General features: G+C 49.1%; 1 protein-coding gene across 2 annotated transcripts in view; it reads right to left on the minus strand.

Moving 5' to 3' along the window:
* Positions 1 to 8,883: 8,883 nt before the first annotated feature.
* ARNT2 (aryl hydrocarbon receptor nuclear translocator 2) overlaps positions 8,884 to 26,230 on the minus strand; it is a 213,045-nt gene continuing 195,698 nt past the window's right edge. For both annotated transcript variants that reach the window (XM_075345922.1, XM_075345923.1), the window contains 3 exons: positions 18,214 to 18,379; positions 17,165 to 17,301; positions 8,884 to 9,720 (listed from right to left, as the gene is read on the minus strand). In XM_075345922.1, coding sequence (XP_075202037.1) covers positions 9,622 to 9,720; positions 17,165 to 17,301; positions 18,214 to 18,379 — 402 coding nt within the window. In that variant the 3' untranslated portion in view covers positions 8,884 to 9,621. The remainder of the gene's footprint in view (positions 9,721 to 17,164; positions 17,302 to 18,213; positions 18,380 to 26,230) is intronic.

Below are 26,230 nucleotides of genomic sequence, written 5' to 3' on the forward strand. Positions count from 1 at the left end.
GAGAGCTCTCCCGGACAATCACCACCACCTTGACTTTGCTGAAATCCCTCGGCTGGATCATAAACAATCAAAAGTCCAATCTCACGGCGGAGACAAGGAAGATGTTTCTGGGTATTCTTCTGGACTTGGATGCGCGCACATCCTTTTTCCCGTCTAAAAAAGTGGAAGACATCAGGTCAAAAATCCAAGCCTTCAGCTGGAAGAAACAGTGTTCCATCAGAGAGGCCATGAGTGTCCTGGGCATGATGACTTCCTACATCCAATAAGTTCGATGGAGTCAATTCCACTCCAGGCCACTTCAAAACTAGTTCTGTCTTAGGCCCGTTTCACACGTCAGTGAAAAACACTGTCATTTTTCACTGGAGTGTAAAACACGCACATGTCCGTCCATGTGCCGTGAATTACGGCACACGTGGGTTGTCTAAGTGCAATCCGGGCTCCGTTCTCCGTGGCCCGTAATTGCACTTAGAAATCAACTCACCTGTGCGCGCTCCCGCTCTCCATGGTGCTGATCGCTCCCGCGGTGCAGCATCCGGCTGGCGCTGACCCCCGCAGCAGCTGCTTCCGGGTCGGCTGTGTCGTGCATCATGAATATGCGCGACAGTAATGAGCCGGCTCAGAAGCAGCAGGCTGCACGGGCTGCAGAGAGCGCGGCTGAAGCCGGGTGTGTAAAAATGTTTTTTATTTTAAAAGCACGTTTTTTTCTGGCACGTGTTTCACGGACCACACCACTGCGTGGTCCGTGGGACATCAGTGATGCCAGAAAAAAATGGACATGTCTCCGTGCGGCAATCACGGACACGCGTGAACGCTGCACGGAGACATGGTCAGTGAAACATCACAGATGTGTGAGCAGACCCATTCATTAGAATGGGTCTGCGTATGTCAGTGATTCTGGTACGTTTAAAAAAAAGCACAAACGTACCAGAATCACTGACGTGTGAAACAGGCCTTACACTGTGGGATCCCGCTGGTCCCTCCATCACAAGATTTCCCTGACTCCTCAGGTCCTTCAAGATCTAAGACGGTGCATGTGCAGGAAAAATCTTCGGTTGGGCGTTCTGTGGCACTGTTCGCCGTCCATCACGCTCACGACCGATGCAAGTCAGACGGGCTGGGGCGCCCATGTGAACTCCCTTTACTTTCAGGGCAGATGGCCTCCAGAAGTGTCGAACCAATCGTTCAATTTCAGGGAGCGGAAAGCTGGCAGGCTCTGAAGACAGCTCCTTCTTTATTCCGGGGTCAACATGTTCAGGTACTGTAGGACAATGTTACGACAGTGGCCTTCCTTCGACATCAGGGGGGCTCTCGCCACCCACCTTTGCAAGCTCTGGCATCAAAAATCTTTCAGTGGGCAGGAAACTCAGTTCTCTCCCTGTCAGCGGTTCATCTCAAAGGCTCAGAAGACCATCTCGCAGACTTCCTCAGCAAGCGCATGATCGACCCCTTGGAATGGGAACTGAAGGACAGTGTCTTTCAGGATCTGGTCAGACGATGGGGCAGACCCCAGGCAGACTTGTTCGCGTCCAGAACAAATGCAAAGCTGGAGGTTTTCTTCTCTCTGAATCCACGGGATGCTCCTGCTGCGATTGACGCCATGGCCCAGCCCTGGACTGTGGGTCTGGTGTACGTCTTTCTGCTCCTGCCATTACTCCCCAGAGTACTCTGGAAGATTCAACAAGATGGAGCCAATGTGATCCTCATAGCCCCTTTTTGGCCCAAGAGGAGCTGGTTCTCTTTACTCAGAAACCTGGCGATTGCAGATCTGGTCCTGCTTCCCCTGACGGGCGTTCTCCTCAGCCAGGGTCTAGTTCTTCACCAAGACCTTGATCACCTGCAACTGTCGGCCTGGATCTTGAAGGGAGGTTCCTGAAAAAGAAAGGCTTGTCACTTGATGTCATCTCTACACTCCAGGCAAGTAGAAAGCAGATTACCCGGACAATATATGGAAAAATCTGGAAGAAATTCTGGTCGTTTTTAGGTGAAGAACCTCATGACAGTTCTCGTCCTAATATTCCAAAAATCTTGGATTTCCTGCAACTTGGATTCCGCAAGGGTCTAACGCCTAGCACTTTAAAGGTTCAGATCTCGTCACTCAGCGTCTTCTTTGACATGCCACTGGCTTCCAATCCCTGGGTTGCCCGATTCGTGAAGGGCATACAGCGGTTTCGGCCTACCATTCGGTCCACAGTGCCTCCCTGGGATCTGACATTGGTAGTCAATGGCCCTTGTGATTCTCCATTTGAGCCCTTGTCTGCCATTTCAATGGAACATTTGTCCTTCAAGGCAGTGTTTTTAGTGGCCATCACCACAGCTAAAAAAATCGGTGAATTACAGGCTTTATCTTTCAGGGAGCCATATCTTCAGATTTTGGATGACAGAATTGTTCTGAAACTTGATCCGACGTTTCGTCCCAAAGTGGTGTCCTCTGCTTACCTGGAACAGGAAGTAGTTTTACCATCCTTTTGCTACAACTACACGAACCAGAAGGAACAGTGTCTGCATTCTTTGGATGTGAAACAAACAATACTGTGCTATTTGGAGGCAACCCGGAACTGGAGATTGGATTCAACCTTATTCCTTCAGTTCAGGGGTAAAACGGCATCTAAAGCGGGCTTTAAACGCTACGATATATCTAACGAGATGTCGGCGGGGTCACGTCGTAAGTGACGCACATCCGGCATTGCTAGAGATATCGTAGCATGTGACAGCTATGAACGAGCAGAAATACTCACCATCTTGTTCATCGTTGCTCATTTTCTAAAAATTGAATGTCCAGTTGTTCATTGTTCCCGAGGCAGCACACGTCGCTCCGTGTGACACCCCGGGACCGATGAACTGCAGCTTATCTGCAGCCGCTGGCAATGCGGAAGAAAGGAGGTGGGCGGGATGTTTACGTCCCGCTCATCTCCGCCCCTCCGCTTCTATTGGGCGGCCGCTGTGTGACGTCGCTGTGACGCCGAACGTCCCTCCCCCTTCTGGAAGTGGATGTTCGCCGCCCACAGCGACATCGTTTGGAAGGTAAGTGCGTGTGACGGGGGGGTTACAGCAATGTGCGACACAGGCAAGAAATTGCCCGTGCTGCACAAACGATGGGGGCGGGTGCGATCACAAATGCGATCGCATGATAAATTGTAACGTGTAAAGCAGGCTTAAGCAGGCTCTGCTATCTCGGTGGGTTAAGTACACAATATCCTCGACCTATCAATTGGCAGGAAAGACCCCGCCTGATCACCTTAGAGCCCACTCCACTGGATCACTGTCTACCACATGGGCGGAAAGGGTGGGGGCCTCTCTAGACCAGATTTGCAAAACAGCCACTTGGTCAGGTCCAAACACTTTTTGTAGGCACTACAAGTTGGATATATTGTCTTCCTATCAGACCTCGTTTGGTAGGAAGGTGCTCTAAGCAGTGGTCCCCCCCCTGAGGATAGGTTAATTTGGTACTCTCCTGTGGTGCTGTCATGTGGTCCTGGAAAATAGGAATTACAACCTACCGGTAATGATGTTTTCTAGGATGCATCATGACAGCACCCTTATTTCCCTCCCTTTGTTTCTACTTCGTGTGCATTAACATAGTATGTAGCTCTCAAGCATAAATAAACTTGGTGTTATACCCACCCTGGTGTGGTACTTGAAAAGCCACTGGAGAGGTTGGGAAGGGGAGGGGTTTTTAACCTCTTGTGTTCCTGTCCCTGTAGAGGGCGGAGGAAGCAACTCCTGTGGTGCTGTCATGATGGATCCTGGAAACATTATTACCGGTAGGTTGTAATTCCTGTTTTTGTTATCACATTTATCACAAATATATAAATCCTTGATAAAGGCTGGCAATTACAGCCAAAACGTCGGACAGGATGTACGACATATAAAAGAATTATTGTTTCTTTTTTCTTTTTGAGCAAAAAAAAATAAAAAGCATTATAGAAAAGGAATTTTTCTTCTCTTTTTATTGCCTCTTTTTGAGTGCTGAAGCATCTACTTTATATTGACTACATTTGTTTGCTTCTGAGTATCACAATTCTGACCTTGTGAGCCAGTCATATTCTATGATTGTTATATGTAAAGCACCTGAACTCCGACAGATTTTTTTTAAAAGTCTGTGTTTTGTACGAACTTCTTTACAGTTCGGGTTCGCTCATCTCTAACCATACATAATAGAGAAGAGAGATGCAGAACCGCACTGCCGTGTTACCTGGTCCAGAGCTGCAATGGAGAGGAGGATCAGGGATAATCCACAAAGGCTCCGTGTCGCGGTGCTCACAATACAGAAAGTCAATCCAGAAGAAATCCACAGTGGAGAGGATGAAGACGTGGCACACGCTGACATTTAAAAACCTTGCACCTAGGACCCATAGAAGCGCAACTGCGCGAAACGTCTGTCGTCCTCATGAGTGCCAGCATCTTGTTGCCACACCCGCGTTTTATGCGTCATAAATAAAGCAAGGTTTTTAAGTGTCAGCGTGCACCACGTCTTCATCCTCTCCGGTGTGGATCTCTATCCATAGGCATTAAGGTTCTGTTTATACTAAGTTTGGGGCATACACTCGGCTTGTACATTTGGAATGTGACATATGGCTACTTGCCCATACTGCAATGCCAGTGTATCAGCCTTTTAGTCCACATCTAACAATTATGATTCCCTTACCATACACGTGTGGATTTAATCTTTAAGGGGTTTTCCAGTCTAAAGTCACTCTACACTATGTGATTGCAGACTTATGAATCTTCACACCACGTGCACTGTGAGGATTTTCCAGTGTCAGCGCAGGTCATGTGATCACAAGTATCCGATATGCAAAGTCTCGCCCAGAATCTGACTAGACTGTTTCCGGCACGCTCAATGCAAATGCATTGTGTGAAGTCAGAAACGGTCAGATTCTGGCCAGGAGTGTGTATATGGCACACTTGCGGTCACATGGTTGCTGTTTCCGGTGCTGACACCGGAGAATCCTCACAGTGTGCGCAGTGTTGATGATTCACAAATTTGCAGTCACATAGAATAGCAGCAGACTTGTCGTTTTAGACCAGACAGCTAAATAATGATGCAATACACTTCCACACTATTGTTTATATTGCCATTGATTCATTGTTGAGTGTTATATTGTGGTGTATTTTTTTATTTTAATGTTTCCTCAATAAAATCTTCCTGGAAAATGATCAGTGTTATTTAGGAGCAAGATGATTTTTCACATGAGGGTGTAGAAAAGAAAACACTCCATAAGTGCACCTTAGGGACTGAGATTATATATGTCTAATCTGAAGAGTAGGACAGTAACCTGAGTCAGCACCAGGAATCGGATATAAAATGGAACAATGGGTTTCATGAAATCTTTCAGACAGAAAATATGACTCAGTTTCAGTTAATTGTCCCCTTGTAAGATCACATAGTATTAATGGGCTGACATAACAATGGATCACCTCATTGCACTGTAACAATCGTAATTCATAGCCTGAAGGAAAACAATATTTGTTGTTCCACTGGTGGACGTTCCAAATTCTATCTGGGAGGGTTCAGGAACCCAAAAACAATCCTTGCTGAGAGGAAGAAGGACGCAGCTCACGGGTTGCTTGCTCTCTTGCGTTCATGTAATGACTAATTGTGTGGATATATTTACACAGCTGGTATGAAGAGCGGCAGCTACTGGTTGGGTCTCTCCATATTAGTGATCCAAGGACCCACTTTACATTTTTGTTAGATATGTTTTGAATTGGACCTTTCTAGAACTCCTATTCCATTATTTTGTCCGTTTTCTTTTCCCATTATTTGTTTTCTCAAGCGTCCATATTATTTATATTATGTTTTGTACAAGATTTACTTATATTAGCAGCTGATGACACGTTGTATATGTATATATCTTCAAACTGCTCAAGTCAGCCTCAAAATAAACAAAGGAATGGAGCAATATGAGCATTCCTTGTATACTTCAGATAAGTGAATCCAAATTTTTCAGATTAACCCTTTGCAATATAGGCATATCAGCTTTTAAAATCAGATATTTTGACTACATTTTTGTAGACCGGATATATGGACACCAGTGTTGAGTCTATATGACACAGAAGAACATTGTTTGATATGTCAATCAAAATTAGCCATAGTATGTGAGGGGAGGTGATGGATTGTTTAAGGTGGTTGCACACCCTTTTCTTGTGTTTAAAAGTAGCCAAGCATGGTGTAAAATAAAAAAACAATATATTCACCTATCAATCTCCTGCCATCCCTTTCCTACTGGTGTTTGGGTCTTCCGTCATTCCTGCCTCTTTTGGTGAGGGGTGGCATGTGACAGCTGTGGCCAGTGATTGACTGCAGTGGTCTCAAGTCCATACAATTGGAAAAGGGATTCTATTGAGCTTGCCTAAACATTCAGCCAATCATTGGACACAGAAATCATGTGGAATCCTGAAATTAAAAACCATAAACAAGTTGGACATTGGATTTCTTACACTTTTCAGTATGCATTACTTATACTTTTCATTAGAATGTCCTTATGACACAAAGATGCTTCAACAGGGAGCGTGAACAAAGACGAGGAGTGGTGACTAAAGTATAGAGGTAATATCAGTATGGATGCCACATCACAACTCTGGCGACTGATTGCTGCACCCATCTTGCAAGAAGAACTATGGTGAAATAGAAATGTTGTTGACAAATTCAAAGTATAAGCTACATTGATTAATTTTTTTTACACATTTGGAGCATGCTGGAGGATGTTTTTGAGGGTTAGAAGAACAATTTGAGACCTCCAGTGGTATCACAACTTTTTCATTGCAAACCGAATAGCTGAAACACTGAACTTCTCCTTTGAGTATTAGACATCAAGCCTAACCCTTGTCTGTCTAGTGAGGTTACATTAGAAAACTTTGAGAAGGTCTGGTTTACAGTGCCCCACACAGATTGGAGTATCTGTCCATACACCCACAATAAGCCATACACTCCATAGAGCTGGCCTTTAGGGAAGAAAGGTCATAAAAACCTTAACTTACAGCCAAAAATTGGAATGCTCGTTTTGATTTTGACGAAAGACATGTGGGAGACTCCGCAAATGTATGGAGGAAGGTGGTGTGGTCAGTTGAGACCAAAATTGAACTTTTTGGACACCAAGGTAAACGCTATATCTGGCATCAAACAACACAGCTCATCACTCCAAAAACACCATGCCTACAGTGAAACATGGTGGTGGCAGAATCATGCTGTGGGGATGTTTTCTGGCAGCAGTCACAGGGAAAATGGTCAAGGGGAAGATGGATTGTGTGAAATACAGGGATATTTTTGAGCAAAACCTGTTTTAGTCTGTCAGTGATGTGAGACTGACAAATGTTCACAGTTGTTTGCATGTTCTTTACATAAACTGATGCAAACCCTCAAAAACAAACAAACAGTGAAAAATGTTGTGGCTGTGAAGTAGCAAAACATGAAAAATGCAAAGGGGATGAATACTTTGGCAAGGCACTGTACCGGTAAGTCAGAGTTTTTCAAAGATATCCAGATATACATTTCATGCTTCCATTTTTGACTCTTCAGACCCACGTACACTTTAGATGACCAAGACAGGCCAACCATCCTGACTCTCCCCTCTGCCCATTGAAAACGGCTGAGCTGCACATCCATAGATAACTGGAAGCTGACTCTGACAGGGGTATGTTCATGATATTAAATTGCTTTAGTTTGCTAGACAGCATGAAAATTAACAAACTTTTAATTATCTTGCTTTTTCCATCTGCTGTCAATCTCCTGCTGTAAGAACTTTTATCTTACACTGTACAGCTTGTTTCCAAGGAACTCGGCCACCAGAGGCTGGTGAATGTGCATACTAGTTACATTCCTGGAAAGGCGTTAACTCTTACCATCCAGTCAACTCTCCCTAACATATTCATTTAAATAAAGCAGTTAGCTGCTCCCTCCCTACCCTATCCTCTCAGCTCCAATTCTGTAAAATCACCATTCCCTGGCCCCACTATTGGCAGATTCCAGAGCAGTGATTTTAATCACAGCTCTCACTTTCCTAAGCTGTGTGCTTATTCATATGCCCCGTAAGCTCTATGTTCAACTATAGTGAAAACAGTGTAGACTCAGAACATACATTGAAAGAACATTACTGTGTTTTAGCAGGATGAAGCTCTTGAATCAGAATTGTCATTCAAGGAGAAACACCCACCTCACAAGCAACCATGAAGTAAGAAGACTGCAGAGCTCTGAGCTGTGTAAGAGCAAACTTGAGAATACTCCATTAGGCTATGTGCGCAGTGTGTTTTTAGTGGCATTTTTGCGCCTTTTTCGGGTGCGTTTTTGGGCTCAAAACTGCATGAATTTGCTTCCCCAGCAAAGTCTATATGAGTTTTCATTTTTGCTGTCCACACACAACTTTTTTTTAAGCTGCGTTTTTGAGATTAAAAAAAAAAATGGACATTTCAATTCTTTCCTGGGTTTTTCTGCGTTTTCCCCTTTTCCCCCCATGCAATGCATTGGAAAAACGCAGAAAAACGCAGAGATGCAAAACGCAGCCAAAAACGCATGCGTTTTTCTCATGTGTTTTTTTTTGGATGCTGCGTTTTTTGCAGGAAAAAACGCACAAAAACGCAGCGTAAAAAAAACGCAGTGTGTAAACTTACCCTTAAGATGCCAATCTCATATGTATGGCTAGCTTAAGAAAGCCGGTGACATCATGAAAGTAATATCTTAATTGGCTGCTGTGAATACTATCTTACAAAAGAGGACATTCCACCAATAGTTTTATTGTCTTTTGCTAGTATTTATAGTAAACACAAACAAGGTGTCTTTTCTAGCAACCAAACATATTTTAGGCTTTTTTCCTCCCAAACACCAGTCATCTGATTAGTTTCTGTGATTGTGACATCTGATCAGACAATCACACAACTGAAGAACAGTTCACAAATGTAGCAACATGGCCATTGTCACTCTTTAATAAAATGACGTTAGCAAAACCTTGCACAGTCAGACTATGCAATATGAGAATTAGTACAGGACATTCAGTAGTACAAAATACATGATGTATATGTTTCACATAACATAACAGTTTGACAGATAAGTAACCGAGTGATACTGATAAAACCGTATGAGGGTCGAGATCACTGCGGATTATGGAAGAGCCTGGGAATTAAAGGACGGGCGATCTGAGAGCTACACGATTGACAGACCTGAGCAATGGATTGTTTTCATGTAAAATGGTGCAGACTGACAAATGATTTCTGGGTCATATATATATAAGTTACTTCCATTACATTCTAGGCTTGTAAACCTAAAGATGTTTTTCCAGTTAAAAGATATACAACCATTGTAGCAGCCAGTGTCATTTTGTATAACAACATGCTAGTTGATTGCAATATGGTTTCCATCTTGTGTGTACATTTCGCTGTCAGAAGGGTGGTCTGTAACATGGAATGATTGCTGTCTGGAGGATGTGGCAGCAACAGGCTCATATGACGTCGTCCAACTTGTGAGAGATGGGGATATGTAATGGTTTTACATACCATACAGACAAAGCAAATGATTACCATTTGGAAAGAGCAAGTATAAGTGCAGAGATAACACAGTCTCTGGTCTTTACTGTCTGACAATACAAAGCGGATACAGGTAACACAGATAAGGAGATTCCTTCCATTCAATTATTCAGAAAAAGGTGGAAACATCCCCAGATCCGCAAAGTCTTCAATGTTGTAGTTACCGGTTCCCTGGGTGGGGTCTCCTGACATAGGCAGCATGTCCTGGGGATACAAAAGATTTATCTATTAGTCAAGTACCGTATTTTTTGGTTTATAAAATTAACCGGATTATAAGATGCACCCCAAATTTAGAGAAAAAAAGGGGTGTCCGTCTTACAATCCGATGCTGACTTACCGAGGGGGGCGGCAGCGTTGGTGGAGCAGGGTCACAGGAGGTAGTGGCGGTAGTGGAGCAGGGCAGTGCTGCAAGCGGTGCGGTGGGTGTCTCAGATGCTGTCCCAGAAACTGTTGGCGGTGGCGGCTGTGCTGGTGCGGCTCTGCTGGGGCTGCGGCGGCTGGGGCTGCGGGAGCTTCAACTAAATAGCGCCCGGAGTCGGCATGTGCGAAGATTGATCTCTTGGCTTAAGATCCCATCTGTGCACGCGCCACCTCCCGGCGCCATTTTCCTTAAGTCTCTTGCTGGGAGATCAATGGGCTGGAGGCGGCGCGTGCACAGATGAGATTTGAGCCAAGAGCTCCATCTGCGCATGTACCGACTCCGGGCGTCAATATTTGAAGCTCTCACCACCTGCAGCCCCAGCCCAGCCGCTCCATAACCAGCTCAGGCGCCGCAACCCCATCACCTGTACAGCTGCCACAGCCCTGTCACCTGCACAGCTGCCGCAGCCCTGTCACCTGCACAGATGCCGCAGTCCTGTCATCTACACAGCCGGCGCATGCCCAGCACATCCGCCGCAACCCCAGCACAGCCGCCGCAGCCCCAGCACAGCCGCCGCAGCATTGCCCCTGTCTTCTGCTACCCCTCGAAAAGCTACATTTGGATTATAAGATGCACCCCTCATTTTCCTCCCAAATTTTTTTGGGGAGGAAAAGTGTATCTTATAATCCAAAAAATATGGTAATGGCACAATTGTGTCCCACCTCAAACTTTTCCAGTGTCATATTTTTTAAACAAAGAAATGACATCACCATATACCCTCTTAACAATGTAATAACCATGTATTTATAGGGAACTTGAAAGGATTCCACCACACACATTAAAGTAGTCAGAGGCCACTGATATTGGAAAGATCGGTGGACCATCAAATATATATGGTGGCTTCCCGAACCCCCCACCCCTTTTTGTCAGATGAGGAAATTTGCACAAGGCTATTTCAGGCAGTCTCATGGAGAATTAATTAAACAGAGATGTGCAAGCTGACCTGTGCCCCATTCAGATGGGACCATACTCTAATAATTGGTGGTGGTCCCAGCAGTTGGATCAATAAGTTATACTCTATCCAATCACAAGGGGATAGCTAAAGAAGGGAATTTTGTTTACTTACCGTAAATTCCTTTTCTTCTAGCTCTAATTGGGAGACCCAGACAATTGGGTGTATAGGCTATGCCTCCGGAGGCAGCACAAAGTATTACACTCAAAAGTGTTAAGCCCCTCCCCTTCTGCCTATACACCCCCCGTGCTCCCACGGGCTCCTCAGTTTTGGTGCAAAAGCAAGAAGGAGGAAAAAGAATTATAAACTGGTTTAAAGTAACTTCGATCCGAAGGAATATCGGAGAACTGAAACCATTCAACATGAACGACATGTGTACACAAAAAAACAGGGGCGGGTGCTGGGTCTCCCAATTAGAGCTAGAAGAAAAGGAATTTACGGTAAGTAAACAAAATTCCCTTCTTCTTTGTCGCTCTATTGGGAGACCCAGACAATTGGGATGTCCAAAAGCAATCCCTGGGTGGGTAAAATAATACCTCGTAAGAGAGCCGTAAAATGGCCTCTTCCTACAGGTGCGCAATCGCCGCCTGAAGGACTCGTCTACCTAGGCTGGCATCCGCCGAAGCATAGGTATGCAACTGATAATGTTTCGTGAAAGTGTGCAGGCTCGACCAGGTAGCCGCCTGACACACCTGCTGAGCCGTATCCTGGTGTCTCAAAGCCCAGGACGCACCCACGGCTCTGGTAGAATGGGCCTTCAGCCCTGAGGGAACCGGAAGCCCAGCCGAACGGTGGACTTCGAGAATTGGCTCCTTGATCCACCGAGCCAAGGTTGATTTGGAAGCCTGTGACCCTTTACGCTTGCCAGCGACAAGGACAAAGAGTGCATCCGAGCGGCGCAGGGGCGCCGTACGAGAAATGTAGAGTCTGAGTGCTCTCACCAGATCTAACAAGTGCAAATCCTTTTCACATTGGTGAACTGGATGAGGACAAAAAGAAGGTAAGGAGATATCCTGATTGAAATGAAAGGGGGATACCACCTTAGAGAGAAAGTCCGGAACCGGACGCAGAACCACCTTGTCCTGGTGAACAACCAGGAAAGGGGCTCTGCATGACAGCGCTGCTAGCTCGGACACTCTCCGAAGTGAAGTGACTGCTACTAGAAAAAAAGCCCTTTCTGCGAAAGGCGTGAGAGAGAGAAATATCTCTCATTGTCTCGAATGGTGATTTCTAAAGAACCAGCGGCACCCTGTTCAGAATCCAGGGTTCTAACGTCAGCTTGTAAGGAGGAAAGTGTGACAAACCCCCTGCAGGAACGTGCGTACCTGTGGAAGTCTGGCTAGGCGCTTCTGGAAAAAACACAGAGAGCGCTGAGACTTGTCCCTTAAGGGAGTTGAGCGACAAACCCTTTTCCAGTCCAGATTGAAGGAAGGACAGAAAAAATGGGCAAGGCAAAGTGCCAGGGAGAAGAACCCTGAGCAGAGCACCACGACAGGAAAATTTTCCACGTCCTGTGGTAGATCTTGGCGGACGTTGGTTTCCTAGCCTGTCTCATAGTGGCAATGACGTCTTGAGATAATCCTGAAGACGCTAGGATCCAGGACTCAATGGCCACACAGTCAGGTTGAGGGCCGCAGAATTCAGATGGAAAAAACGGCCCTTGAGATAGCAAGTCTGGTCGGTCTGGTAGTGCCCACGGTTGGCCGACCGTGAGATGCCACAGATCCGGGTACCACGACCTCCTCGGCCAGTCTGGAGCGACGAGGATGACGCGGCGGCAGTCGGCCCTGATCTTGCGTAACACACTGGGCAACAGTGCCAGCGGAGGAACACATAAGGGAGCTGAAACTGCGACCAATCCTGAACTAAGGCGTCTGCCGCCAGAGCTCTGTGATCTTGAGACCGTGCCATGAACGTCGGTACCCTGTTATTGTGCCGGGACGCCATGAAGTCGACGTCCGGCACCCCCCAGCGGCAACAGATCTCCTGAAACACGCCCGGGTGAAGGGACCATTCCCCTGTGTCCATGCCCTGGCGACTGAGATAATCCGCTTCCCAGTTTTCCACGCCTGGAATGTGAACTGCAGAGATGGTGGAGGCCGTGGCTTCCACCCACATCAAAATCCGCCGGACTTCCTGGGAGGCTTGCCGACTGCGTGTGCCGCCTTGGTGGCTGATGTATGCCACCACTGTGGAATTGTCCGACTGAATTCTGATCTGCTTGCCTTCCAGCCACTGCTGGAACGCTTTCAGGGCAAGATACACTGCCCGTATTTCCAGAACATTGATCTGAAGCGAGGACTCTTGCTGGGTCCACGTACCCTAAGCCCTGTGGTGGAGAAAAACCGCTCCCCACCCTGACAGACTCGCGTCCGTCGTGACTACTTCCCAGGATGGGGGTAGGAAAGATTTCCCCTTCGCCAATGAAGTGGGAATAAGCCACCACCGAAGGGAAGCTTTGGTCGTCTGAGAGAGGGAGACGGTCCTGACGAGGGACGTCGGCTTCCTGTCCCATTTGCATAGGATGTCCCATTGAAGGGGACGCAGGTGAAATTGCGCGAAAGGGACTGCCTCCATTGCTGTCACCATCTTCCCCAGGAAGTGCGTGAGGCGCCTCACGGGGTGTGACTGGCCTTGAAGGAGAGATTGTACCCCTTTCCGTAGTGACTGCTGTTTGATCAGCGGAAGCTTCACTATCGCTGAGAGTATGAAACTTCGTGCCAAGATATGTCAGCGATTGGGCCGGTGTCAGATTTGACTTTGGAAAATTGATGATCCACCCGAAACCCTGGAGAGTCTCCAGGGTAGCGTCAAGGCTGCGTTGGCATGCCTCTAGAGAGGGTGCCTTGATCAGCAGATCGTCCAAATACTGGATCACCGAGTGACCCAGGGAGTGTAGGAGCGCTACTACAGTAGCCATAACCTTGGTAAAAACCCGTGGGGCTGTTGCCAGGCCGAACGGCAGTGCCACGAATTGCAGGTATTCGTGTCCTATGGCGAAGCGCAAGAAGCGCTGGTGCTCTGGAGCAATCGGTACATGGGGATAAGCATTTTTGATATCGATTGATGCAAGGAAATCTCCTTGGGACATTGAGGCGATGACGGAGCGGAGGGATTCCATCCGGAACCGCCTGGTTTTTACCCGTCTGTTGAGCAGTTTCAGGTCCAGGACCGGGCGGAAAGACCCGTCCTTCTTTGAGACCACCAACAAGTTGGAGTAAAAACCGTGGCTCTGTTGCTGAAGAGGAACAGGGATCACCACTCCTTCAGCCGTCAGAGTGCGCCGCGCCTGCAGAGGAGCCTCGGCTCGCTCGGGAGGCGGGGATGACCTGAAGAATCGAGTCGGGGGACGAGAGGTAAACTCTATCTCGTAACCGTGAGACAGAATAACTCTCACCCAGCGGTCTTTTATTTGTGGCAGCCCGGTGTCGCAAAAGCGGGAGAGCCTGCCACCGACCGAGGATGCTACTAGCGGAGGCCGAAAGTCATGAGGAAGCCGCTTTGTTAGCGGCGCCCCCGGTGGTCTGTTTAGGACGTGACTTAGACCGCCATGCATCAGAGCTCCTTTGTCTTTCTGAGACCTTGTGGACGAGGAGAATTGGGACCTGCCCGCGCCCCGAGAGGAGCGAAACCTCGACTGCCCTCTCCTCTGTTGGGATATGTTTGGTTGGGACTGGGGTAAGGATGTATCCTTTCCCTTGGATTGTTTGATGACTTCATCCAGACGCTCGCCAAACAACCTGTCGCCACAAATTGGCAAACTGGTTAAGCGCTTTTTTGGAAGCAGAATCTGCCTTCCATTCCCGTAGCCATAAGGCCCTGCGGAGTACCACCGAATTGGCGGCCGCAACCGCCGTACAGCTCGCAGAGTCCAGGACAGCACTAATAGCGTTGCCGAGGTTTGGGAGGTAATGGATGCCACTTGTGGCGCGGCCGTGCATGTGGCTGCTTCAATTTGCGCTTGACCTGCTGAGATAGCTTGTAGCGCCCATACGGCTGCGAATGCTGGGACAAAAGAAGCTCCGATAGCTTCATAGATGGATTTCAACCAGAGCTCCATCTGCCCGTCAGTGGCATCTTTGAGCGAGGCTCCATCTTCCACTGCAAGTAATGATCTAGCCGCCAGTCTGTGAGATTGGAGGGTCCACTCTGAGACACTGAGTCCAACCTTTAACCACGTCAGGTGGAAAAGGACAACGTGTATCCTTAAGGCGCTAAGAAAAAACGCTTATCTGGACAAGCATGGTGATTCTGGACTGCCTCTCTGGAATCAGAATGGTCTAGAAACATACTCGGTGTACGCTTGGGGAACCTGAAGCGGAATTACTCCTGCTGATAATCTGACTCCTCCGCCGGAGGAGCTGAGGGAGAAATATCCAGCATTTGATTGATGGACGCAATAAGATCGTTCACTATGGCGTCCCCGTCTGGAGTATTACGATTGAGAGCGCCCTCAGGATCAGAATCCTGATCAGCTGTCTCCGCATCATCAACCGGAGATTCCCCCCGCTGAGACCCTGAACAACATGATGTCGAGGGAAATTCTAAGCGAGCCCGCTTAGTCGGTCTGGGGCTGGGGTCTAAGTCAGAACCCTCAGCCTGGAATGTATCCCGGGAGGACATTGTTGGTCCAATTGAGGGGGGCCAGGGAACAATGATTCAACAGAGTCCCTTTGCTGAGATACCGGCCTGGACTGCAAGGCTTCTAGTATCTCAGCCATAGTCTCAGAGAGTTTTGCAAACTCCATCCCCGTCACTAAGGACCGTGTCAACAGGTGTCTCCCCCTGGGCCCCTCTTAGCAGATGCTCTGGCTGAAGAAGAGAGTCACAGGGGCCACACATTGCACACAATGAGGGTCAATGGGACCTGCCGGCAGCTGGGTCGTACAAGCGGCGCAGGCAGCATAATAATCCTGTTTTTTTTGGCACCCCTGTCTTTGTGGGCGCCATGCTATTGTTTTCCCTGATTAACACAAAAGGGTAAATAGCCATAATGAACTGTGCTCATACAGTGTAAAGTATATAGTGATAACACAGAATGTATCAATACACTACAGCACCATGGGGCTAACGCCACAGGTGCTGCTTACCAGCCGCCTAAAGCGGTTGTGAGGCCACCAGAGACCGTGTCTGGGTTTCCCAGGGTTTGTCCCTCTCTGCAGCGTCGGAGGAGCTGACAGGAAATGGCTGCGGCGTCCTGACGAGAGGAGGGAGCCGTGGGCGTCTCACACAGTGCACAGTGAGGGGAGTGGAGTATGCAAAGCATGCTCCAGCCCTCATGCTGCTCGTTTGTCCCTCTCTTCCGTGCAGCGTCCCGCCCTTCCCCTGCCTGTCAGGGCTGAGGGCGGGAAAAAAGGAAGCTAGGCCGCAAGAAAGCCGGGGACTCGAGTATAAGCGTCGCCGCCGTAAAAGCGCGGCCGACGCCGAAGTCCCCGGCGAACTACAAGTCCCAGCCGCGCCGCAGTTTCACATGGCAGCGGCGGTTAGCGCGGTAGCCCCTACATATAAACACACTCAGCGACGCTGAGTGTGTAATGGCACATATAGACCCGGTCAGCGCCGCGGTCCCCGGTGCACTAGCACACCCAGCAAAGCTGAGGTGTTGCCGTGCGCGGTCCCTACAGGGATACAGAGTACCTTCAAGATGCAGGGCCATGTCCCTGAACGGAACCCGGCTCCTATCCAGCAGTCTCCACAGGAGTTGTGGATGAAGCACGGTCTCAGTGCCTGGAGACCGATAGGATCCCACTTCACCCAGAGCCCTGAGGGGGATGGGGAAGGAAAGCAGCATGTGGGCTCCAGCCTCCGTACCCGCAATGGATACCTCAACCTTAACAACACCGCCGACAAGAGTGGGGTGAGAAGGGAGCATGCTGGGGGCCCTATATGGGCCCACTTTTCTTCCATCCGACCTGGTCAGCAGCTGCTGCTGACCAATCTGTGGAGCTGTGCTGTGCATGTCTGCCTCCTTCGCACAAAGCATAAAAACTGAGGAGCCCGTGGGAGCACGGGGGGTGTATAGGCAGAAGGGGAGGGGCTTAACACTTGAGTGTAATACTTTGTGCTGCCTCCGGAGGCATAGCCTACACACCCAATTGTCTGGGTCTCCCAATAGAGCGACAAAGAAAAACTTGGTACAGCCCTTTTAAATATATATCAGATGAAAACATACCCTCATCTATGGAAAGGGAACCTATGACGAGCCAGCTGAGAGAAAGCATGGACGGCGATCACCACCAGAGCAGACAAGCCTCACACTGAGGACTGCACAGTACCTGAAACACTTCCGCTTGTCCCGGCTGCTGATGGGAGTGTTGGTCATTACTCTGCTGATTATGATGTTGGCTTTGCCACTGGGACCAGACTTCTGATGCCCGTCCCTGGAACTGGCTACCGCTCTGCCCTGTTTCAGCTGCACAAAATGACAAGATGAATATATACGAGAGAGAACCATAAACAGCTATACAATGAATGTTGCGGAAATCGAGAGTCAACACATTTTCAGCTGAATTAAACAGATATGAATGAGTGAATAGGCAAGACAGCAAGGCTATTTTTAGTGTTCGTGTTTCCGTTTTCATGAAAAACTGCTGGTAAAATGTATGTCTCGTCATATTTGTTCTCTTGATGGAAAACCATCAGTCGTCATGTCAGTACATTCAGATTTTGATCTGTTTTTGTGATTGTATTTGTAACGGTTTTCCTTGTGCATAGTACTATGGTGAATAATAGGATGAGCAGATAGTCATCAGTCTTGTTTCTATTTTCCACCTGTCATTGATGTTAATATAAAAAAAAAATTGCACAAAGGATTGAAAACTAATGGAAAAAGGTTATCCATTTAAAAAAACAAAAAAAAAAACTGCTATCATGTCCTTGGAGACGTGATTGAGACACCAGAGAGAAAAACAAAATCTCCTTCATATGGAGGGGAGAACGGAGTCCGACTGATACGTACTATATATACGGAGAAACTGATGCTACAGCGTTATTATAAATGGATGGTAAGATCAGAACAACTGCAATATATAAGCAATAACTTCACACAACTCATTCACATACTGTACATTACAGAGAAATAATATCTGAATGATATGAGAATCCTTTAGCGTAGGCTGAAGATGACAAGTGACAGTGACAGGAGGCAGAAAGAGTGGGGTGGCCTCACATATGTAGCTCAGCCATGCCTCGTGCTGAATTTGGAAACATTCATAGTGTGCCAAAATAGATGTCATTTTTGTCACTACATACATTATGGAGCATGTCACTAATCTAAAGACACCAAACTCTCGAGGTTGTAAAAAGCCAAAAAATGTGAACTTACTGAAGGCAGCGTTCCTTCCACCCAGGCCAGAATAAGCATTTCCACTGGGAGATGATGTTGCAGGGCTTGAGAGTGGACTATATGTAGATGGGTCTGACGTATATGTGTGACTCGTTCCAATACCAAATGGAGAAGTTTGCGCTTTTCCAGATTGTGTAGTAATTTGCTGTGAAATACACAAATAACACATTTACTAATAAACTGGCTTCCAACTATAAAGCAAGTGAACACACTATTTTTACAATTAAAGTGGCTATCTTCTTCAAACCACTAAAAATGGTCGCTACCGATCAACAGGTCAAGCCAATCTCACAAAATGAAGCTAGAAATTATAAGTACTGATGGGCGGACTCACAGGTAACAGGGACCGGCGGGTCCCTGTTATCTGGATTATAAAATCCGGTTCGCAGCCGGATGGCGATCCCCATATAAGTCTATGGGGACCAGAATCCGGCGATTAAAAACGTTGGTAGAAGGGATAGGGGAATGGGAGCAAGCAGCTATACTTACCGAGGCTCTGTCACAGTTGTACACTACTTACAGGCAACCCATTCACTGCCAAAGCTGTACATTAGCCTTCATTGCGTATGCATTGCTTTCCCCGCCAACCGGCATCTGTGATTGGTTACAGTCAGACGCACCCCCACACTTAAGGCCGCTTTACACGTTGTGACATCGATAGCTGATGCTAGCGATGTCGAGAGCGATAGCACCCGCCGATATCGTACGGCCGATATGTGGTGATCGCTGCCGTAGCGAACATTATCGCTTCGGCAGCGTCACACATACATACCTGCTCTGCGACGTCGTTGTGACCGGCGAACCGCCTCCTTTCTAAGGTGGGCAGTTCGTTCAGTGTCACAGCGACGTCACTAAGCGGCCGTCCAATCAAAGAGGAGGGGCAGAGATGAGCGGGACGAACATCCCGCCCACCTCCTTCCTTCCTCATTGCTGGCGGGACGCAGGTAAGGAGAGGTTCCTCGTTCCTGCGGTGTCACACGGCAGCAGCAATTATATTTACTGCAGCAGCAATGATATTTGGGAAGAGGGAGGCATGTCACCGATTAGCGATTTTGAATGTTTTTGCAACGATTCAAAATCGCTAAAAGGTGTCACACACAACGACATCGCTAAAGCGGCCGGATGTGCGTCACAAATTCCATGACCCCAACGAGATCACTTTAGCGATCTCGTAGCATGTAAAGCCACCTTTAGTGACAGCATGTCTGATGTTTCCAATCACAGGCACTGTCTGCGCGTCTATCGTACAGTAAAAATAAATAAAAAAATTGGTGTAGGGTCCCTACATATTATGATATCCAGAACACATGAAGCCCACGGCTATATGCTGTAGCCCTCAACAGTGCGCTTATCTTCGCTGTGTATCAAAAAAGAGAATTTTGTTTACTTACCGTAAATTCTTTTTCTTATAGTTTCGTATTGGGAGACCCAGACAATGGGTGTATAGCTTCTGCCTCCGGAGGACACACAAAGTACTACACTCAAAAGTGTAGCTCCTCCCTCTGAGCTTATACACCCCCTGGAGAACCAGATCTAGCCAGTTTAGTGCAAAAGCTGAAGGAGAATAGCCACCCACAAGTAAAAACAGAGCAAGAACCGGAAAAACCGGAGACTCTGTCCACGACAACAGCCGGTGATAACACGCGAAACAAGAAATTGCCAACAGGCAACAGGGAGGGTGCTGGGTCTCCCAATACGGCACTATAAGAAAAAGAATTTACGGTAAGTAAACAAAATTCTCTTTTTCTTTATCGTTCCTATGGGAGACCCAGACAATGGGACGTCTCAAAGCAGTCCATGGGTGGGAATAAACAGAAAAACTAAGAAGTAGGCGGAGCCTAACTTCACAAATGGGCGACAGCCGCCTGAAGGATGCGTCTGCCCAAGCTCGCATCTGCCGAAGCATGAGCATGCACTTGGTAGTGCTTTGAAAAGGTATGCAGGCTAGTCCAAGTGGCAGCCTGACAGACTTGCTGAGCCGTAGCCTGGTGCCTGAAAGCCCAAGAGGCACCGACAGCTCTGGTCGAGTGTGCCTTGATCCCCGGCGGGGGAGGCACCTGAAAACACTGGTAGGCATCCAAAATGGTCGACCTAATCCAACGGGCTAAGGTCGGCTTAGAAGCAGAGAGGCCCTTACGCCGACCTGTGGTTAGCACAAAAAGAGAGGTGCACCGCCTAAGAGCAGCGGTCCGAGACACATAGATCCGGAGAGCACGCACCAGATCCAGAGTATGCAACGCTTTTTCAAAGCGATGAACAGGAGCCGGACAAAAGGAAGGTAGGGTAATGTCCTGGTTAAGGTGGAAAGGAGAGACCACCTTAGGAAGAAAGTCCGGAGTCGGACGGAGAACCACCTTGTCTTGATGAAAAACCAAAAAAGGTGACTTCGAAGAGAGCTCAGCCAAATCAGAGACTCTCCTGAGGGAAGTTATGGCCACTAGAAAGACCACTTTCTGTGAAAGACGAAACAAAGAAACCTCACTAAGAGGCTCAAAGGGGGGTTTCTGCAAAACCATGAGAACCAAATTGAGGTCCCAGGGATCCAAGGGCCGCCGGTAAGGCGGAATGAAGTGAGACGCGCCCTGCAAGAAGGTGCGGACCTGAGCCAGCCGGGCGATACGCCGCTGGAACAGCACTGACAGAGCCGAGACTTGTCCCTTGAGAGAGTTGAGGGACAGTCCCAGCTGCAGACCGGACTGTAAAAAGGACAGAAGGGTCGGCAGGGAAAAAGGCCAAGGAGGATGACCGGAAAAGCGACAACAGGACTGGAAAATTTTCCAAGTCCTGTGATAGATCTTGGCAGAGGAAGACTTACGGGCCCGAGTCATAGTGGAGATGACCTCAGGGGGAATACCAGAAGCGGTCAAGATCCAGGACTCAAGAGCCACACCGTCAATCTGAGAGCCGCAGAATTCTGGCGGAAAAACGGACCTTGTGAGAGAAGGTCTAGACGGTCCGGAAGATGCCACGGCACCTCTACGGACAGATGGAGCAGGTCTGGGTACCAAGCTCGCCTGGGCCAGTCCGGAGCAATGAGGATGACTCGACGGCCCTCCATTCTGATCTTGCGCAAAACTCTGGGCAAGAGAGCTAGAGGGGGAAACACGTAGGACAGACGAAACTGGGACCAGTCTTGAACCAGAGCGTCCGAGGCGAATGCCTGAGGATCGTGGGAGCGAGCCACGTAAACCAGAACCTTGTTGTTGTGACGGGATGCCATTAGGTCCACGTCCGGAGTGCCCCACTTGCGGCAGATTGACTGAAACACTGCCGGATGCAGGGACCACTCGCCACTGTCCACGGTTTGACGGCTGAGATAATCTGCCTCCCAGTTTTCCACGCCTGGGATGTGGACTGCGGATATGGTGGACTTGGAGTCCTCCGCCCATTGAAGGATGCGTTGTACCTCCAACATTGCCAGACGGCTGCGTGTCCCGCCTTGGTGATTGATGTAGGCAACCGCTGTCGCGTTGTCTGACTGGACTCGGATGTGCTTGCCCGCCAATAGGTGGTGAAAAGCTAGCAGAGCCAGAAGCACGGCTCTGGTTTCCAGCACATTGATCGAGAGGGCTGACTCGGACGGAGTCCAAGTGCCCTGCGCTCGGTGGTGGAGACATACCGCTCCCCAGCCGGATAGACTGGCATCCGTGGTGAGGATCACCCAGGATGGGGCCAGGAAGGAGCGCCCCTGAGACAGAGAGAGGGGTCGAAGCCACCACTGAAGAGAGCTCCTGGTCTGTGGCGACAGAGCCACTAACCTGTGCAAGGAGGAAGGCCGCTTGTCCCAACAGCGGAGAATGTCCAGCTGCAGTTGACGCAGATGGAACTGGGCAAAGGGAACAGCCTCCATTGACGCCACCATCTGACCCAGCACCTGCATCAGGTGCCTGATGGAATAACGGCGAGGCCTCTCTAGAGAGCGCACCGCCAGTTGGAGGGACTACTGTTTGATTAAGGGCAACTTCACAAGTGCCGGCAGAGTCTCGAACTGCATCCCTAGGTACGTGAGCCTCTGGGTCGGAGTCAGAGTGGATTTGGGCAGATTGACAAGCCACCCGAATTGGGCTAGAGTGGCGAGAGTGAGCGAGACACTCCGCTGACAGTCTGCGCTGGATGAAGCCTTGACTAGAAGGTCGTCCAGGTAAGGAATCACTGCCAACCCCTGGAGGTGCAGAACCGCAACCACTGCTGCCATGACCTTGGTGAATACCCAAGGGGCCGTGGCTAACCCGAAGGGGAGAGCCACGAATTGGAAATGTTCCTCTCCGATTGCAAAACGTAGCCAACGCTGTTGTGAAACTGCAATTGGCACATGCAGATAGGCATCTCTGATGTCGATGGATGCCAGGAAATCCCCTTGGGTCATTGAGGCAATGACTGACCGCAGAGACTCCATGCGAAAATGCCGCACTTGAACATGCTTGTTGAGAAGCTTGAGATCCAGGATGGGCCGGAAGGAACCGTCCTTTTTGGGGACTAGGAAGAGATTTGAGAAGAAACCTCTGAACCGTTGCCGGGCGGGAACCGGTACAATTACTCCGTTGGCCTGCAAGGATGCCACGGCCTGAGAGAAGGCAGCGGCCTTGGAGCAGGGGGGAGTTGACAGAAAAAATCTGTTTGGCGGGCTGGAAGAGAATTCTATCCTGTAGCCGTGGGAGATGATATCCCGCACCCACTGATCGGAGACGTGTTGAAACCACGCGTCGCCAAAGTGGGAGAGCCTGCCACCGACTAAGGACGTTGCTGGCGCGGACAGATAGTCAAGAGGAGGCTGCCTTAGTGGCAGCAGCTCCTGCGGTCTTCTGTGGACGCGCTTTTGTGCGCCAGTTGGATTTTTGGTCCTTGGCTGAGTTAGTGGACGAGGCCGAGGGCTTAGAGGACGACCAGTTGGAGGAATGAAAGGAACGAAACCTCGACTGATTCCTACCCTGGACAGGTTTCCTGGTTTTGGTTTGTGGCATGGAAGTACTCTTCCCGCCAGTAGCTTCCTTAATAATTTCATTCAGCTGTTCACCGAACAGCCGGGACCCAGCAAAAGGGAGTCCAGCAAGGTACTTCTTTGAAGAAGCATCTGCCTTCCACTCTCGAAGCCACAAGATCCTGCGGATAGCGAGGGAATTAGCCGAAGCCACCGCAGTGCGGTGAGAAGCCTCCAGCATGGCAGACATGGCATAGGATGAAAAAGCTGAAGCTTGGGAAGTTAAGGTAACCATTTCGGGCATAGATTCCCTGGCGAGGGAATGCATCCCCTCCAGAGAAGCAGAGATGGCTTTGAGAGCCCACACTGTTGCAAAAGTCGGGGAGAACGAGGCCCCCGCCGCCTCATATACAGATTTGGCCAGAAGGTCAACCTGGCGGTCAGTGGAATCCTTAAGAGAGGTGCCATCAGCCACTGATACAATGGTCCGGGCTGAGAGTCTAGACACCGGGGGGTCTACCTTCGGTGAATGAGCCCACTCCTTGACCACCTCAGGTGGAAAGGGAAAACGGTCATCAGAACCACGCTTTGGGAAGCGTTTGTCAGGACAGGCCCTAGGCTTGGTCACAGCGGCCTGAAAACTGGAGTGGTTAAAGAACACACTCTTTGTCCTCTTAGGCGAGGTAAACTGGTGCTTTTCTGCCAGAGAGGGTTGTTCCTCTGATACTGGCGGATTGAGATCCAGTACAGAATTAATGGACGCAATCAAATCACTAACATCTGAGTCACTTTCGGACAGATCAATGGGGCACATGGAGTTAGCCTCCGAGCCCCCTGTAAAGGCATCCTCCTCGTCCTGCAAGTCAGCTTCTGAAACAGAGCCGCGGGACGAGGAAGGAGAGGGAGCCCTGCGTCTCCTCTTAGGACGGGGTCTGGGACCAGATGATGAATCCTCTGTGAGCTCCGGTCCTGAGAGAGCCCTAGCAGCAGAGGCTCCCTGTGAAGGGGGCTGATGCATGTTCAGCAAAGTCCTGGACAGAAGTCCCATGTAGTCAGCAAAAGACTGGGAGATAGACCTAGATAAGGATTCTACCCAAGCCGGGGGTTCAGCCACAGGAGCCGGAGCAGCCTGAGAGACCACTGGGGGTGCGATTCCAGGCTGAGGCATCGTCAGGTTAGAGCAGGCATCACAATGTGGATAGGTGCTCGGTTCATGCAGTAGGAGCTTACATGCAGTGCATACTGAATACAGCTTTGGAGCCTTGCTCCTCGTGTGAGACATGCTGCTGGAGTGGGGGCTCTGCCAGAATGACCCCCAGAGAGTATATACAGAGGTCCACAACCAGAGGTTGTGGCTTACCAGACCGCTGGAGCGGTGTTGTGTGCCCTCCAGATCCCGAAGCCCGGACCTCCAAGCCCCTCAGCAGGGATGCTGCAGACCAGTGCTGATCGCAGGGAAAACGCTGAGAAAATGGCCGCTGGAGCGAAGAGAGGGGGTGGGAATTACTCTGGGAGCGGGATCTGGAGGGCCATAGAGACTTACAGGGGAGGAGACATGTACTCAGTGAGGAGTGTCCCTCCCCTGTCCAGAACGGCCGCTGGGCGGAGCCGCGCTGTCCCTCTGCATGAATGACATGCGAGGGCAGTGAAACCGAAACTAGGCCTCCGGCGAAGCCGGGGCCTAAATTTGAGCGGTGCGGCCGGCGCGCAGGCACCATCGGCGCGGTTCTCAGGCGACAGCCAGAGAACCCGCCGGAAATGTCATAAAACACACTCAGCACACTCTCCCACAACAATAAAGTACAGGGACCCCCAATATATAAACGTCTCAGGTACTTAGCTTGCTGAGACGCAGGGTTACAAGTCCCCGGGGATGAGTGCTCCGATCCAGCAGGATCCTGAAGGGCTGCGGATGGAGACCGGTCTCCTGCCAAGCCTGGAGAACCGTGCTGGCTCCCACTTCAAGCCAGAGCCCAGGAGGGATGGTGAAGGAGCACGGCATGTAAGGCTCCAGCCTTGGAATCAACCTTAACAGCACCGCCGACACAGTGGGGTGAGAAGGGACATGCCTGGGGTCCAGACTTGGACCCGCTTTTCTTCAAACTCTTTCCAAAAATAAAAAATCAGATGAGAATGCATGTGTGGATGTATGCCTCCTGAACACAAAGCGATAAACTGGCTAGATCTGGTTCTCCAGGGGGTGTATAAGCTCAGAGGGAGGAGCTACACTTTTGAGTGTAGTACTTTGTGTGTCCTCCGGAGGCAGAAGCTATACACCCATTGTCTGGGTCTCCCATAGGAACGATAAAGAAATAAGAGGAACTGCATGTGGCTTTTTTTTTAATTATTTAAATAAATAATTAAAAAAACGATTTGCAGTTCCCCCCAATTTTGATACCCAGCCAAGATAAAGCCAGACAGCTGGAGGCTGGAATTTTCAGGCTGGGGAGACCAATGCTTATTGGGCCTCCCACCAGCCTAAAACTAGCAGCCTGTAGCTGCCCAGAATTGTCGCATCCATTAGATGTGACAATCCCAGCACTTTACCCGGCTCTACATCAATGCCCTGGTGCGGTGGCAATCAGAGTAATAAGGGGTTAATAACAGCCCACAGCTGTCACTATGCCCTAGATTAGTAATGGGGAGGGTCTATGAGACCCCCCATTACTAATCTGTAAGTCAAAGTAAATAAACACAAACACCGAAAAAATACTTTATTTGAAATAAAATACAAAAAAACACCCTCTTTCACCACTGTGTAAACCCTAAAACCCCCCTGCAAGTCCGACATAATCCACACGGCCGGTGGGCGGGGAAAACAGTCTATATAATGAGCGGCCCTGGAATTGAATGGGTATACGTGGGAACAGATACAGCCACGCCGGAGCTTCGGTAAGTGTGAAGTGCTTGCTTCATTCTTATTTTCTTTATTTATTTTTTTTATTTCCTAAGTTGCCGGATTCGGATCAATACCTGAAAACGTGCGGATCTGGACTTTTAGAAACTAATTTAGAAACTGATGGCAGCATGATAACATGGAAAAAGGGCCCACTAGTCAGGTGAACCAACACCCCTGCG

This window comes from Anomaloglossus baeobatrachus, chromosome 4, assembly GCF_048569485.1.
Source record: "Anomaloglossus baeobatrachus isolate aAnoBae1 chromosome 4, aAnoBae1.hap1, whole genome shotgun sequence".
NCBI lineage: Eukaryota > Metazoa > Chordata > Amphibia > Anura > Aromobatidae > Anomaloglossus > Anomaloglossus baeobatrachus.